This window comes from Prionailurus viverrinus, chromosome D1 (genome assembly GCF_022837055.1).
Source record: "Prionailurus viverrinus isolate Anna chromosome D1, UM_Priviv_1.0, whole genome shotgun sequence".
Classification (NCBI taxonomy): domain Eukaryota; kingdom Metazoa; phylum Chordata; class Mammalia; order Carnivora; family Felidae; genus Prionailurus; species Prionailurus viverrinus.
The window spans coordinates 18,550,203-18,568,277 of NC_062570.1; the positions used below are offsets into that span (position 1 = coordinate 18,550,203).

Below are 18,075 nucleotides of genomic sequence, written 5' to 3' on the forward strand. Positions count from 1 at the left end.
TTATTGTATGTATATCCACATTTTATTTAACCATTCATCCATCAATAGACATTTGAGTTGCTTCTGCCTCATGGCTATTATGAATCATGCTTCTGTGAACATAGATGTGCAGATTTCTCTTTAAGACCCAGCTTTATAATTCTTTGAATCCCAGAAATTGGATTACTAGATCCTATGGTAAATCTCTTTTTAAATTTTTGAAGAACCACCATACTGTTTATTTTCATAGTGATTGTATCATTTTACAGTGACACCAACAGTACACAACAGTTCCAATTTCTCCACTGACCAACACTGATTATTTTGTGTATATGTGTGTAGGTTTTTTCATTTTTGTTTTGTTTTGTTTTGTTTTGTTGGAAATAGCCATCCTCATGGGTGTGAGGTGGTATTTCACTGTTGTTTTGATTTGTATTTCTTTAATTACTAGTGATGTTGAACATCTTTTCATATGCTTGTTGGCCATTTGTATGCCATCTTTGGGAAAATGTCTATTCAAGTCCTTTGCCTATTTTTAAATCATTTTTCTTCCTTATTTTTTGTTATTGAGCTGAAGGAATTCTTTATATATTTTGGATATTAACCCCTTGTCAGATATATGATTTGCAAATATCTTCTCCAATTATGTAAGTTAGCTTTTTCTCTGCTCATTGTATCCCTTGATGCACACAAGTTTTTAAGTTTGAAGTAATCCCATTTGTCTATTTTTGCTTTTGTTGCCTGTACTTTTGGTATAATATCCAAGAAATCATTGCCAAATCCAATGTCAGTGAGACTTTTCCCCTATGTTTTCTTCCTAGCAGTTTTATAGTTTTGGGTTGTACATTTAGGTCTTTGATACATTTTGACTTAATTTTTGTATGTAGTTAAGATGAGGATCCACTCTAACTTTTTTGCATGTGGATATTCGATTTTCCCAGCACTGTTTGTCCTTTATATATTGAGTGGTCTTGACAGCTTTATTGGAGATCATTTGACCACATACATGTTGTTTTATTTCTGGCCTGTTTATTCTCTTGCATTGGTCTATATGTCTGTCTTTATGCCAGTAACAAACTGTTTTGATTACTGTAGCTTTGTAATATTTTGAAGTAAGGAAGTGTGAGTCCTCCAAGTTCATTCTTCCTTTTCAAAATTATTTTGGCTATTCAGGGTCCTTTGATATTCCATATGAATTTGAGGATGATTTTTTTCTTTTTCTGCAAAAAAAAAAATGCTGTTGGAATTTTGATGGAGATTGCATTGAATCTGTATATTACCTTGATTAGTATAACATCTTAATAATATTAAATATTTTAATCTGTGAACATGGAATTTTTCCCATTTATTTGTATTTATTTCAGCAATGTTTTGTAGTTTTCAGTGTTATTTTCCTTTTTTTTCCTTTAAACATTTTTCTCTTTTTTTAATGTTTATTGATTTTTGAGAGAGCACAAGTGGGGGGGGACAAAAAGAGAAGGGGGGACAGAGGAGCTGAAGCAGGCTCCGCGCTGACAGCAGAGAGCCTGATGTAGGGCTTGAACTCACGAACCATGAGATCGTGACCTGAGCCGAAGTCAGATGCTCAACCGACTGAGGCACCCAGGTACCCTTGTTGTTTTCCTTTTCTTAAAAATGCCATTTGGGGGTGCCTGGTGGCTCAGTTGGTGAAGTGCCTGACTTCAGCTCGGGTCATGATCTCATGGTTCATGGGTTCGAGCCCCGTGTCGGGCTCTGTGCTGATGGTTCAGAGCCTGGAGCCTGCTTTGGATTCTGTGTCTCCCTCTCTCTCTGCCCCTCCCCTGCTCATACTCTGTCTCTCTCAAAAATAAATAATAAACATTTTTTATAAAGTGCCATTTTGATTTCTACTACCTTTATTATTTCCTTCCCTTTGCTTGATTTGCTCTTCTTTTTCTAGCTTTTGAGGTAGGTAGGAATGTAGATTATTGATTTGAGGTCTTTCCTAATAAACATTTAGTGCTTGAAATTACACTCACAGCACTGTTGGCATCCCATGTTTTGATGTGTTATGTTTTAATTTTCATTCAGCTCTTTGTTTTTAAAAAATTATTTGAGGCTTTCTCTCTGATCTCTAGATTATTTAAAAGTTGAATTTCCAAGTATTTAGGACTTTTCCTAAATTGTTATCTTTCTGTTATCGATTTCTACTTTGGTTCTCTTATGGTCAGAGAACATACACTAGGTAATACTAATTCTTTTAAATTTGTTAAAGTTAATTTTATGTCCTATCTTGGTGATTATTTCATGTACTTCAAAAAATGTGTATTCTGCTATTGTTGGGCATAAAATTCTATATATGTCAATTGGATACTGATGATCGATTGTTCTGTGCAAATCTCTGTTCTTGCTCATTTTCTGCCTAGTAGTTCTATCATTTCCTGAAAAGAGATGTAGGCACCCCTTTAAGTCTCCTTTCTTTTACTAAACATGATGCATTTGATATTCATCTATCTTGTGTATATCACTAATGAGATCCTTTTTACTGCCCAGTAGTATTCTTTTATATAGATGTAACAGTTTAGTGATTCGTCAACTGAAGTACATTTGGAGCGTTTCCTTTTTTTTTTTTTTTTTTTTTTTTTTTTAGCAATTTATTAAGAAAGCTGTGATAAATAGCTACAGGTTTCTGTGTGTGAATACACTTCTTTCTCTTGCATAAATACCCAGAAGTGGAATTGCTGAGTCACATGGAAAGTATATGTTTAACTTGCTAAGCTGTTTTCTAAAGTGGTACACCATTTTGCTTTCCCACTAACTACATGTGAGAGTTCCTATTGTTCCACATCCTTATCATCACTCAGTATTTTCAATTTCTTATTTCTGTTTTGTTTTTGTTCTGTTTTTTGTTTTATTTAATTTTAGCCATTCTAATAGATGTATAGTGGTATCTCATTGTAGTTTTAATTTGCATTTCCCTAATGAACAATGATGTTGAGCATATTCTTACGAGCTTCTTTGCCATCCAGATACCTTCTTTGGTGAAGCGTCTGTTAAAATCTTTTGCCCATTTTCGTAGTAGGTTTTTTGTTTTCTTATTATTGGATTTTGAGAGTTCTTTATATACACCAGATATACATCCCTTGCCAGATGTGTGTTTGGTACATTTTTTTCTCTCAGTCTGGCTTCTCATTGCATTCCTCAAATACTTTTTTCAAAAGCAGTAAAGAAAATTTTGAAGACATTCAACTCACTGTTCTTTTTTCCTTTTATTGATCATGCTTTTGGTGTGATATCTAAGAAATTTTTGACTAACCCAAGATCACAGAGATTATCATGTGTGTTTTCTAGACATGTTACAGTTTTAAGTTTTACATTTAAGCTTTTGATTCATTTGAGCTAATTTTTGTATATGGTGTAGAATATGATTTTTTTTTGTTTTGTTGAAACTTTGGCATATGAGTGTCAATTGTTCTAGCAGTGTTTATTGATAAGACTATCCCTTCTCTATTGAATTGATTTTATACTTGTATTGAAAATCAGTCAACCATATAGGTAGACTCTACTCCTGGATTCTCTGTTCTTTTCTATTAATCTATGTGTCTATCCTTTTTGCTAGTATCACATTGTCTTGATTCCTGTCACTTTATAGTCTTGAAATTCAGGTCATGTTGGTCCTCCAACTTTGATCTTTTTTTCAAAGTATTGTGGCTATGTTAGTTCCTTTGCTTTTTCATATAAATATTAGGATAAGCTTGTTGAATTCTAGGGGGAAAAAATTCTTCTGGGATTTTGATTGTGGTTGTGTGGAATCTTGCAGGACAATTTGAATAGGATTGACATCTTAATAATATTGAGTCTTCCTGTTCATGAACCAGTATATTTCTCCGTGTATGTAAGTCTTATTTGATTTCTTTTAGAAATTGGTGTTTTGTATTTTTCCACATATAGATCCTGCTCATATTTTGTTACATTTATACATAAGGATTTCATGTGTTTTAGTCCTGTTAAAAATAGTATTTTTTATGTTCAATTTTCAATTGTTCATTGCTAGATGTAGAAATACGTGTGATTTTTGTATATTGACTTTGTATTCTACAACCTTGCTAAACTTATTAGTTCTAGTAGTTCTTTTATTTAGAATTATTGTAGTAGATTTATTGTAGACAATCATATTATCTATGAAGTACAGTGTGTATTTTCTTTTCCAATCTATATAACTTTTTAAATTTTCCTTTTTCTATTTTTCTTATTCTTTTTCTGCATCTGCTGAAAAATTTATACAGTTTTTCTCAGTCTGTCCATATAGTGACTTATATTGGCTGATTTTTTTAAATGTTTAACTAGCCTTAAATTCCCAGGATAAATCTCACTTGGTTATAATGATTATCTCCTTTTTATGTTGGTGGATTTCATTTGCTAATATTTTGTTGATGATTTTTTGCATCTGTTCATGAGGGATATTGATTTTTAATTGTCTTTTCTTATAATGTCTTTGTCTCATTTAATATTGGGATAGCACTTGCCTCATAAAATGAACTTGTGAGTTATCTCTCCTCTTCTCTAAAAGAGTTTGTGTGGCATTAGTATTATTTCTTTCTTAAATATTTTGTAGAATTTTGTCAGTGAAGCCATCTGTGCCTGGTGTTCTTTGCTGGAAGCTTTAACTATGATTTAATTTATTTAAGAGATATAACTTGATTCAAGTTATGTCCTTCTTGAATGAGCTTTGGTAGTTTGTGTCTTTGAAGAAATTAACCCGTTTCATCTTAGTTATTGAATTTATGGGCATAAAGCTGTTCATAATACTCACTTATTATAAACCTTTAAGGTCTGTAGTGTCTGTAATAATGTTCCTTTGTTCAATCCTGATACTGATACCTTCTTTTCTTGATCAATTTGGCTAGATGTTTATCAAATTTGCTCCCCATAAGATCCAGATTTGAGTTTTATTGGTTTTCTTTTTTCCCCTGCATTCTATTTCACTGATTTCTGCTCATATCTTTATAATAATTCCTTTCTTCTAGCTTTGGGCTTAATTTGATCATCTTTTTCTAGCTTCGTAAGGTAAAAGCTTATGTCATTGATTTGAGACCTTTCTTTTTTCTCTTATAAACATTTAATTATATAAATTTTCTTCTAAGCACTGTGTTAACTACATTCTATACATTTTCATATATTGTATTTTCATTTTCATTGATGTCAGATATTTTCTAATTTCTCTTGTGACTTTCCCTTTCTTACACATAGGTTATTTACAGGTGTGTTGTGTATCTTCCAAATACTTGGGGATTTTTCAGCTATCTTTCTGTTAATGATTTCTAGTTTAATTTCATTGCAGTAAGATAACATACTTTGTATTATTCTGATTCTTTTTAATTAATTGAGATATATTTTTGGCGTAGAATATGGTCTGTTTTGGTCAGTACTCCACATGTACTAGAAAAAAAATGTGTGTTCTAATGTTGGGAAGTATGTTTTATAAATGTCAGGTCAAGTTTTTAGTAGTATTCATGTCTTTTATGTTTTTAATGATATTCTGTCTGCTTATTCTATCAATTATTGAGAAAGGAGTGTTGTAGTCTCCAACTGTAATTGTGGATTTGTTTTTTTGTACCTTCACTTCTATCCGTTTTTGCTTTATTATCTTGAAGCTGCATTGTTAGGTACATACACACTGAAGATTGTTATGTCTCCCTGTTTGAGTTTACCTCTCCCTATCTAATGGTTTTGCAGTTGTCTCTAACTAGCTTCCCAGCCTCCGGTCCCACGGTAATTGTAGTTAGTACCTGTCTAGTCACCTAGGCAGCAGTGATTTGATTCAATTCCTGGTGCCAGAGCTGTCTTTTTCATTCTTTTATCTAGACCCTTTGCTCTAAAGAGCATTGGATCTGTAGCAGTTTTTTGCATTCTTATTTTCTGTTCAGCCTTACATCCCTCCAACTCTACCCCTGCTTCATGCAGTGAACCTGGCTTGAGTTCCTTGCTCTCCCATAGAGTACTTTTACTCTCCTTTGACTAACAGGACTTTAGCTCCTGACCGCCACCACCTGCTTTGGGTTTGGGATCCAGTGGTTCTGTGGTTTACTTGTGTGCTTTGCATTTCTTTTCTGTGTCTGGTCCATAGAAATGTCTATTATTTCTGAGGCTAGGCTGCCTTCTTGGAATTCAACCTTTCATATTTTATCCATTTTTAAATCTCTATGTTTGGGGCAGAAGTATATTAAAATGTGAATTTATGGAGTCATTTTGATCAAAGTCCTAATCATATTGATAAATGTAGATCAAAATAATTCTTTTAACTGCTGTATCATATTCTATTGTATGGATAGGCCACACTCTGTTTATCCAATCACTAGGTTATTTGACAGCACTTGAGTTTAATAGTGAGTTGAGACAAATTCTATGACTTAAGCCTTGATGAAATATACTTAGTATGAAAAATACTAAGTTCAGTTCAAGTACTTTGCCATGTGTGAGAGGTGAGGGTAAATAATCCTAGAGGTAGGTAGAATACAGAAGCTTGAAGAAGACCAGTGAGAAAACTTCTGTGGCTTACACTAAGTAAGAGAATGAGATCTGACATGGAAGATCATAAAGAGAAAAGGGAAGAGCTTCCAGGAAGGAATCTTGAGAACTACCTGAGTGTAGATGGCCGAAAGGAACGAGAACCCCTAAAAAGAGATTGAAAAGCGGCATTTGAAACATGGAAAGGAGAAGAGAATTTCAGAGCAGTATTGTTCTAGCGAACCATAAAAGTGGTGAGAATTAAGACAGAATGACAGTCCGAGAACAAGACCTGAGCTCTATCTTCCACCCTTCCGTCAGAGCTATTAGACCTTGGGTTCACAAACTGCCCCAATTACTGTATCTGTAAAATGCATACTAGAAGATCTCTGAGATCCTTTCTGTGTCTAACATGTGATGTTTGTGTGTTTAATAAATAGAATATCAGTGACCTTGAGAAGACTGTTTTAGTGGTGTGTGAAAGCCCAGATGTAGAATTGAGATTTCTACATACGCCATGATGTGATACCATATCAAAATGAGAGACAGCATAGTATAGCAAGAGAGATTAAATGCCAGCAATCAGATGTTTGGAATTTATTTTGAGTCCATAATGCCTTAGGAAACAGAGTAAACTAAATCAATGTATTTCTTCTAGTTATTAAGTGATTTGGTTAAACCAAGCAAACCATCAGATTTTTCATGTATTATATGTCACACTTCCTTAAAGAGAGGATTACGGATTTATTTTAGAGTAAGATAGCTTTATTGAAAATAAAGATTCCAGGGGCACCTGGGTGGCTCAGTCGATTAAGCGTCTGACTCTTGATTTCGGCTCAGGTCATGATCTCACACGTTTGTAGGATCAAGCCCCGCTTTGGGCTCTCCACTGATGGCCTGGGGCCTGCTTGGGATTCTCTCTCTCCCTTTCTCTCTGACCTTCCCCAACATCTCTCTTTCTCTCTCTCTCTCTCTCTCTCTCTCTCTCTCTCTCTCTCTCTCTTTCTCTCTCTCTCAAAATAAATAAACATTTTTAAAAAAGAACTCCTGAACAGAAGTATAGTATATATTACATTTTAGCATTTGATTATTACAGTACACCCTTGTCAATAATATCTTTCAAGGTGGGTTTGTGGCATTTTGCCCACTTCAGAAGTGAGACTTATAAAGTACTGATTGATTGAGAATATTAATATAAATTGAGATTATTTGTTTTGAAGAATACTTAGTCATCAGAAACCATTTACCTTTTAAGACTATAGCTGTGGGGCCAATGCTGAGAAAAGCTCAGATAATACCAAGTTCGCAGCTGTAGGTCAGTTTGGATGGACTGTTGAATAGTGAATAAAATACCTGAACTGGAAGACTAGGAAGCAACTGGGATCTGAAATTTACTGGGCATTTTGTAAGATCACGATTTTTTTTATATTTACTGATTTTCCCTGCTTAAAGAGAATCCAAAATAAGAAAATGGCGATTAAACATATTCTCTTAAAATCATACTTGTTACATATGTAACCTTTAGGGGAGCATATTTAGGATGTGTACTGAGTCACAACTCTGATACTTTTCCTTCATTTTTATAGAATAAAGAGTGAATATGTGTTAGAGCCCATATCCAAACTTCCATCCATGTGCACAAGTCTAAATTTTAAGAGTTAAAGAAGTGGGAAGGCAGGTGCAGAAGTGGTAACGTTGATGGCAAAAAATAAGTTTGGAAGGTTATAAAGCAACCAAATAATGAAGGGCCTTTTATAGTCACTCAGTTTTCTATTGCTGCTGTAACAATTTACCCTAAACTTAGTGGCGTAAAACAACATCTGTTTGTTATGTCACAGTGTCTGTGCGTCAGAGGTGTGGGCATGGTGTGGCCTAACCGGCTTCTCTGCTTAGCATCTCACAGGCCAAAATCAAGGGGTTAGCAGGGCTGTGTTTGTTGTTGGAAGCTCTGGAGAAGAATCCCCTTTCAGGCTCATTCAGGATGGTGGCGGAATTATGTTCCTTCTCATCCTTTCCACGTGGCCACCTTCATCTTCAAGCCAGCCGTGGTATATCAGGTTCTCTCACGCTTGGAATCTCTCTTGATTTCCTCTTCTGCTGCTGCCTGGAGAAAGTTTGCTGCTTTTAACAGCTCATATGATTAGTTTAGGTCCAGTGAGTGAATCTCTGTCTTACGGTCAACAGTGCCATATGACATAATATAATCTTGAGAATAGCACTCAAGGGGATGAAGATTGTGGGGACCAAAATTGTGCCTTCCACAATCACGACAAAGAGTTCAGGCTTTTTTCTTAAGGGCTTTATGTGATTTTCAGTAGAGGAGTGATGTGGTCACGTTTGTGTTTTATAACAATCGCTTTGGCTGTAATGTAGACAAGAGTCAGTTTGGGGCCACCGTGAAGTTATGGGAAACCATTTGAAGGAGTGTCATTTGAGATTCAGTTATAGATAACAGAAATCATGCTAGCTATGTTCAGAAGAAAGGGACTTAAAACAGGGAATAAAGTGCTTACAAACATTTTGGAGATGGCTGTGTCCCTAGGATGACCTTTAGAATGTTGCCACAGACTGGCCCCCCAATGGCACTGCTGCCTCTGGTGGAGTCAGACCAGGAGAAGCTCACGAAACTGCTGTGTCTGGTGGTGGATCACAGCACCTTAGCTGATCTGGGGATCAGCAAACTGCTGCCAGGGATGTTGACCCTGGGAATGCAGGGAACGCAGGGAACTGCCATTTGGTAATAGGGAGCCTGTGCCCCAGCTGTTCTCATAGCATCTGCTAGATCCATGATCTGTGTCCCCAGGACTGTTGAGTGTAACTGATAGAAACTGAAGCTCACCTGCAAAGATATGTGGGAAATGTAGTTTTTAGCTTTTCAGTCTTGGCAATCCAGGAGGAAGGCATTCCAGAGGAGGTTGAAGCAGATGCTGAGAAAGCTCGTCCACAGAAAGCTCTAGCAATCCAGGTTATTAATGATAATGGCTTGAATTTACAAGGCAAGTGGGCAAGAGAGATGCAGATAGGTTCGTGAAACGTTTAGGAATAGGATTGATAGATCATGGCAATTGATGGGATGGGGGTGGGGGTGGGGGGGCGGGGAGGGATAGGAAGGAATCAGGATGACTGTCCAGTTACTGGCTAGGATGAGTAGGTAGTTTCTGGTGCCATTTACTGACATAAGAAAGACTGAAAGAAAGATGGTTAGGAGTGACAATGGATTATTTCTGGATTTTGAGAAAACTGTAGGACCTTAGAATGTCCTAATTTATAGGTCATTTAATTTGTAGATAGACTTGGCCTGTTGTGGCAACTGGGCTAGTTTGTGCCTGTGGGTCATACTTTTGTGTACAAATATGTTTATGGGTGAGATTAACTCAGTTGGCTCCAGTGTCAGGTATAAATAACTCTAAGATTATATAATTATTATTTTAAGTTTTAGTTTTAATATTTAAATATGTTTAGAGCTTACTGCTAGCTATTTAATTTCATTGTTGAGCAGTGTTTTTCAGAAGAACTCACGGGTGCCCTATTCCCTGAGTTGTTCTTGTTATAGAATAATTGCCTCTTTTTTTTTAATGTTATTTATTTATTTTTGAGAGAGGGAGAGAAAGAGAGAACAGGGGAGGGGCAGAGAGAGAATCCCAAGTAGGCTCTGTGCTGTCAGCGCAGAGCCCAACATGAGGCTTGAACTCGCAAACTGTGAGATCATGACCTGATCCGAAATCAAGAGTCAGATGCTTAACTGACCGAGCCACCCAGGCGCCCCCAGAATAATTGCCTTTTAAGTGTATTTCTGAACAAAACTTGGCAAGGTATAATATCCCTGGGTCCTGCTTTCTAATACATTTATTTGGTGAGCTTTGGCGTTGTTTTGCTCCTCCATTTGTGTCATTGGCTCTGCAATTTTTCTTTTCAGCTCATTCTGCTGTCCATCATTTGTCTTTGAGCTCGTGTTTTATCATATTCATGCATTTATTAAGTTCTAGGCCACTTTCCTTTGATTATGTTTTCTTTCGGATTGAGTTCTGCCTCTGCCTTTTACTTTGTGTTTCTTTCTTTTCTACCTTTTGCTATGAGATGCGCTTAGTTGCCATTTTGTGTCTTCTCACTTAGGCTTAAAAGTGGGCACCTCTCTCCAGACCATCTCTTTACTGAAACATAGTAATAAGTAAACTCTCCTTGACCCCTTCACCATTGTTCTGTCCCTCCTAGGCAGAGTTTGAGAGTGAGAGTGAGGTATTACGATTCTACTTTTCTGTAGTCTGAAGGGAAAACATCTCTGGAGTTGGGTTTACCTTTATTTGGCCTCTTGGGTTCTGCTATCTTTTCTGAGATTTTGCTCAATTATCATAGCCTTGTTTCACTTGTTTGAAGTCATATATGAAGAGATGGGGGTCGGGAAAGATAACCTTGGAGTTTGAATCATTTCACTTTTTCAGTTTGGAGCCTGGGAAAATTTCAGGTCCTGGTAGTTTCGCTTTTTGTTTGAGCTTGTTTTGTTCTGTTCTGTCCTGTTTTCCTTTGCTAGGATCTTGACATCCTGGCAGTGGGGTGTAGAGGCTTCTGGTCCCCGCGGTGTTTCCTCAGTCTTTCTCCTGGCTGGCTCCTCATCCCTTCAGCCCAATTTTCTGTAAATTGGGAAGTGTTAGCTCAGGATTTTCCTCTTTACTTTCTTTCTCTGTAATGGACTCTGAGGGTTGGGTTAGAATCTTTGCTAGCAGAACCACATAGTCCACGGCTGTGGTTCCTTTTCTAAAAGGCTATTCCAGTAAGGTTACTCCCTCTCTTCTTTTGTTAGTTGTTGCTGGCGATATTCTTACCCTTTAAGAAAAAATACCGTTTTTGACACAAGTTCTAGGAGAGAAGATTCTGTAAACTGTTTCATCATACCACCATCTTTTCCAAGAAGTTCTACCTGGATTTCAAGTATTTATTTTCTAAAGGGTGTGTATGGTTTGACACTGTAAATTCCAGAATAGGAATGTAATGTTGACATTTTTTATTTGTATATAAACTTAGAATTCACAAAGTACTCACTCATCTATTATTTTATATAATTCTCTTGACTGTTTTATAAGGTAGGAGGGGCAGACTTTTTATCCCAGCTTTACTAATACGGAAACTGAGATCCAAAGGGATTGAGTCGATAAGTCACATAGCTAATTATAAGATGGAGTCAGGACTCTGAAGTTAGATCTTCTGACTGCAAAGCAAGTACTATTTTACCATAACCTGTTACTCCCTTTGATGAAAATGATTACCTCCATCCCTAATCACAGGCATCTGCCTCTCTCTTTAATGTTCCTACCAACCTATAACATTGATGTAACTGAGTTAAAGCCAGAAGGAGGAACGGGGAGGTGGGGGAATAATCTTACGTGACCATTGTACTCTGATCACGAATTAACGTCATTGTCTCAGTTATAATAAAGCCGATATCAGGTTTTTTCATCATTTTTTCCTTCTCTGATTTGTAGGAACTGCTCAGCTTCCTCAGTAAAATCAGACCCAGATCCTCTAAGGCTGGCAGTAGAGACAGGATCTTCCACATAGGAAACTTGACTTTGTGGGCCCTGCTCTCACCTCTGTAACTCACCTTCCTCGTAGCATCTTTTGCCATTTCTTCCCACCTTGATCAAGGAACTTCTATTCCTCGTTTGCCATTTGCCACTTTTTCACGAGAATGTATTCTGGAGTCTTCCACAAGTTCCTCGTACTGCAGCCAACGAGACCAGGCTGGAACATTCAAACAAGGCATCACTGAAAAAGCTAGATTAATAGCTCACATACAACTAGACTGTTGTTGTTGTTGTTTGTAAGTCATCTTCTCTGGTGGCGAGAAGCCAGCCTGCTTCCACCTTCCCCTCTGTTACCAAGGAACATGTGCTTAGATGTCTGCCCTTTTTGATGATGCGTCCAAGTAAGCAAGTTTTACAGAGTGGTTAGACATCGCTCTGAAATTCCGGGAGTGTCTACTTTTCTCGGTTCTCCTTTCCTCTCTAAGTCTATCCGTAAATAATGATTAACAGCAGGCATGCTGACCATCTTTAGGACAGACTCTTCTATCCACAACAATGTGGTTTTACTGTAGCCTCAAGAGGGCAACCGTATCAGATCACAGATGACACAAATAACTTGTCAGGTAGCTCCATGGAGATCATGTTAGAATAGGGTGGTGGCAGTGCAGTTTACCCGTAGTTCTGAAAAAGTCCGTGGTCCATATGCTAGTGGCTTAAGCCGACACTGTCTTTTTATCCTTCTAGGTATCATGAACTGATTACAAAATACGGGAAGTTGGAGCCTTTGGCAGAAGTGGACCTAAGACCCCAGAGCAGCGCGAAAGTAGAAGTCCACTTCAACGATCAGGTGGAAGAAATGAGCATTCGTCTGGACCAAACAGTTGCAGAACTAAAGAAACAATTAAAAACTCTGGTGCAGTTACCCACGAGCAACATGCTTCTCTACTATTTTGACCACGAAGCACCCTTTGGCCCAGAGGAAATGAAGTACAGCTCTCGTGCATTGCATTCTTTTGGCATTAGGGATGGAGATAAAATTTATGTGGAATCCAAAACAAAATAACCTCTACCAGCCTTGTAAAAACACATACATAAGGACTTCTTGCAGGGCATTTGTTCCCAATGGTTTTCTTTAGGAGGGAGAAGGTTGTTTTCGTTTCGTTTTGTTTTGTTTCAGTTTCAGGGGGGTTTTGTATATTTTTCCCCCTAGGACGGGTAGGGGACCGTTTTTGGTATTTTCTACCACAGATTTCTTCAGCTCAGCCAGCAGAATTGGCCACATCTCCAGTCCACCCGCCCTCCCTCCCTCACGAAAGATGACCAGGAAGCCGCCGTGTCCGTACCGTGTTCACTGGGACGTGCCTGCCGCGTGGTCGTCCTGACCGCTTCGGGATACTTGTGGAAAGAGCACGAACAGTGTGTCCCCCGCAGGAGGGTAACTTGACTATTTAAATCCGGAGCAGGGATCTTTCCAGGAAGGGCCAGCATTTCTCTCCCCCCGTTCTTCCGCGTTCCCTCGTTCTCCCTCCTTTCCTGTTGTGGTTCAGTTTTTCACTTTGACTAGCGTCAGCCCCTGTTTACCTAGTAGCTTCATTCTGTCTATAAGTAACTTCTCATTTCTCAGTGTGGGCGGGGTTTTTTTCTTCATTTCTCCCTTTTGAAACAATTTCGTGTTTTAAGCATTTTTCAACCTGATCCTGATCTCAGGTACTCAGTTAGCACCTATAACTCTGTTAGGATCTGGAAGAGGAGCAGACGGAGAGTTAAAACTCCAGAAAAACTTCCTGTTCGGCAGCACAGGCAGAGCAGCCTGGTCTCTGTACGTGACAGTGTCCACGTGGCTGTTCGCACACACTGTATCAACCCTCACGTCCATAGTATGAACTAGGTCGCATTCCCGAGTTCGAATGTATTTCCTCATATCTAGCTATCTTTTTCCTGACCTTAAACTCCTGGGACCAGAGGCCTGACTTTAGGAAGGACCCAAAAAAGTAATGGATGTCCGTGCCAGGAGAGTTGAGAATTAGCTAACAGACGGTCTGTGGCGTGTGTGAGGGAGCATCGTAGGAGAAAAGTCGGGTCGTACAGGAGAAAGAGAGTGTCGTGGCTTCCCTGCCTGTGTCGTCATTTGAAGTCCTTGCTCTTGCACTTTGCGTCAAAAGTGGGAAATTTTAATCGAAGGGAGTTTTGATTCCCAGTTCTTCCCTGGGATTTTGTGATGTCGTAACTGAACAGTTCTTTTTGTTTTACGTTTCCACTTAGCCGCCCCTCCTGAAGAACAACTCTGCCTAATCTATGAGTAAAGTCTAAGTGTCAAAACTCCAGAATTGCCTCCACGTCATATTTTTTGCAGAAGCATATTTAAAGCACTTTTCTTTAAAAGCTGGTTCCTCACCTGCTCTGAAATCTTCGTGTTTGTTCTTGTAGTCCTTTGTTAATCAGTGTACTCCCTTTCTTTAATGTATGTCTTTCTTGGTCCACCATGTTTACACTTGGGAGACTTGAGGAAGGCTTAGCATAACTAAGGGCAGGAGATGTGCACATAAAAAAGAAGGTATGTTCTTTTTCGAAGAATGTAATCATTATCTGATTGCATTTGACTTTTTGACCTTCGTCACAGGATTCCACCGCTCCTACAAATTGTTTAATTTCATAAGAAATTTTTAGGTGACTCTTATAAAATCCTTCACATCTGCAGAGTTGTGATTCTTATTGCTAGTTTAAATTTTTTTCCTATGCCATAACGGCAGATGTTTATTCTCTTAATGCACTTCAGGTTCAGTGTCTGTAAAGCCTCTGACCCAGGCCTACTGAGTCAAATCTACGTTCACTGTAACATTAAAGGTGGAAACCAAAGGGTTTGAGAAAGATGAATGAAGCCCATCCTCCTGCTGCAAGACTCTATCTTTCAAAATCAGAAGAATGAGCAATGGAGATCGGGGCTGGGTATAAACAAGAATAATTATTTTGCAGTCACATTTTCCTGACAGATTTTTGGAAGTGGGGAAAAAAGCGTGGCAACAGTGTCATGAAGACAAAAACCGTGGGTGCTTTGTGTATGTGTGCATGAGTGACGACGAGTTTGAAAGAGAAACCGTGTAATGGAGCCCATTGCTTTCGTCAGCCTGGGAGACAGATGCACTCTTATTTTTTGAGGTTATATGACCCCTGACTGTCCCGCAGCAGAAGGCAGAGCAAACACTTCTGTTATGCTTTCATCATAAGTGGAATGGTCACAACTAATGAGCTATTTTATATATGACAAAGTTTTATGAAATGCTTTTTTACTATTAGAGACCTGTTCCTTCTGTTACGACAGAACACAGCGTCCATCAACTGCAGGCATAATTCCCCTATTATACAGTTGCATGTCAGGGGAACTTCTCATCTAATGCAGTGGATGTGGGTATTTTTAGGGCATTGTAATTGATGGTTTTAATAACTGCTGAATACTTTTTGATTGAGATGAAATCTATCACAATTACTGGTCTTTTAGAGCTACAGAACAGAAGTAAAAGAGAGAAGCTATTTGAGCATGTGTGCCTGCAGATTTATTTGGGTGGCTGAGTAAAGATGCTGCTTTTGAAATAAAATCGGTGCTGTGTAGACACTTGTAACCAAAATTATTTTTGTAACAGGCCGGAAAGGAGACAAGAGACCGTGGACCTTTGAGCCTAAATGTTATGCATAATTGATTGCTGCAGCTTATGTATTTTAATATTGACTTCCTCCATCCACATGCAGTGAGAGCATATTATTGGCATTTATGAGGCAAAATGCTGTCAGAGCCAGTGTTACAGATATTTCGCTGCCGGCGCAGTGTATAGGACATACCTGTCCTCAACTAGAAATTCTTTTCAGTTACGAAAAGGGAAAGGAATGATAGAAGAAAAAGCCAGATCAAAACCAAGGGGACCTCTGTGCTCACAAGTAGCTGCTGAGGCCACAACAGAGATCAGTTTTCTTTTTAATTGAATTGTTGAAATATCCCAGACTGCTTTAAAGGAGAAAAAAAAAAGCTGAGCCCAGTGTCTTTCATTATTATTACATTTCCTATTGTTTCTGCCACCATATCCGTAAACACATAAGAAAGCAACGGAAATCCCACACCTTGTTTCTTTTAAGAGCTTTTGGTGGAAATAAGCCCGAAACATGAGCTACGCGTAACAGAGCCGAGTGTCATGATGCTATGTCTTAAAATGTTGTTCGCTTAACAAAATGAAACGTCACCAGATGTTTCAGCCGTGTTGCTGAGTAAGGAGTGCACCAGCCAGAGGACCTTTGTTGCACGGGGATCTGACCCCCACTCAGGGCTCGCTGGTGATAGCTTTTACCAGTGCACGCGCGCGTGTGTGTGTGTGTGTGAGACTTGCCCTCTGCGAAGTGCTAGGCTCCAGGGCACATAAAACAGGAGTACAAAATAATAGATTGTTCTCAGCGATGCCACTGCTGTTTATGAATTTGATTTTTCCCTCCGTTTCATGTTAGCTTGAAGACACAAACTGCGGTCAAGTACACCCAGAAGCTGTGTGTGTTACCAGATGTGTTGTGAACACTCTCTTTCCCATAGGTGCTTCCATAATATAACATGTCCATTGTAGTGACGGAGAGGGACGGGGCTCTCCCAGGCTCCTTCCTCACTTGCCAGTTGTCTCCTGCAGCTAATGGAAATATATATTTTATTTTAGAATATAATTTAAACATGAAGGTCTATTCTTTGCACTTTTTATTATTAATACATATATAGAGAGATAATCTTTAAAAAAATTAAAAATCCAAGTCTACTTTCTCTTTGTGTTCTGATTTTTTTTCTGGAGTTCGGGGTCAAGATACGTGTTCATTTTTATACAGCCAAAAATTGACATCACTGCTGTGGTTGAGTCCTCTGGGGGAACTGGTCGAAGCTGGGAAGAATTTGACCATTTTAACAGATTTCATTGGGATTTTGCCAGTTGTAAATGGAAACCGCAAAAGAGAGATTCATAGGAAGTGTGTTTATACTTCTAACATGTTCTTGACACTCCCTCTTTATCCTTTTAAGGATAAAGACCTCCCTTGGAGATACTTGGCATCCTCTAAGAATGAAAACCTCATTTTGGTGCCCTAAAAATTTACGACATTTTTTCAAGTGACGCTCTTTGCCTTTAGAAAATAATTTTCTGTAAGAATTAGGGTTTTGGACACTTGAACCCGTACCCACTTACCACTAACTTCTGGGTGAGCTGTAATGAGTTAACCTTATATCAAGAATGAAGGTCCAAGAAGTGTGCTATATTTCTGTATTGAGAAGACGGAGTCCATTCGCTTCTCTCTCAGTGCCCCAGAAGCATGTGAGTATCGTGATCCGTTTAAATATTTCTACCTCTTATTCAAATTTCAAAGAATATAATTTTATCTTCTTTGCTAAATGCTTTTTAAGGCAGTATTTATTGTGAGCTTCTCTGAGTATACTGGCAAAGGAGACATATTTCAAGGCATCCAGTACCCATTGGACTGAAAGATAGTGTGACTCCCACCAGTTCCCAGTTAGATGCACGTAAAACAAGAAGGTTAACCTTTGAAGTCAACGTTTCTCTTTCCAACTCTCCTCTGGAAAGGAAGTTAGTTGTCTGTGGTCTCCAACTTAGAAGTTCAGAGCCCAAATTCGTCCAGATAACTTTTGAAACCTATATATCATTTCATCTACTTTTAACCTTTTAATGTAACCAAGATTTAGGAACTGAGCTAATCCATGAACATATCATATTGTATCTCCTCAAGATACCATGAATTTCTGATTCCTTTCCTTCAAAAATTGGAGAACAACACTGGAAATCTTTAGCATTTTTTGTTTAACAAACATCTATTAAAATGCTCAAATACATGTATTTGCCTATATGTGTGAATATAATACACTTTGGGGATTCCTGTGCTAGCCTCCCACCTTGCTCTGAACTAAAGACAGCAACACAACTGAGGTTTTTCTTACTGATACTATTTAGCATTATTCTGAGTCAGTGGCATTTTTACAACTTTTTATTTCTTTATTAGGTCACTGAAGCAGTGACCTAAACAATAATTGGTCCTAACAGAGCCAACTAAAGAAAGGAAACCCATTTTTTAAATAGGT

At 38.2% G+C, this 18,075-nt stretch overlaps 1 protein-coding gene across 3 annotated transcripts in view; it reads left to right on the forward strand.

The window, feature by feature from the left end:
- The window catches only part of TBCEL (tubulin folding cofactor E like), a 76,912-nt gene extending 60,162 nt beyond the window's left edge, over positions 1 to 16,750 (forward strand). For all 3 annotated transcript variants that reach the window (XM_047877984.1, XM_047877985.1, XM_047877983.1), the window contains one exon: positions 12,711 to 16,750. In XM_047877984.1, the coding sequence (XP_047733940.1) occupies positions 12,711 to 13,029 (319 nt within the window). In that variant the 3' untranslated portion in view covers positions 13,030 to 16,750. The remainder of the gene's footprint in view (positions 1 to 12,710) is intronic.
- Positions 16,751 to 18,075: the final 1,325 nt, after the last annotated feature.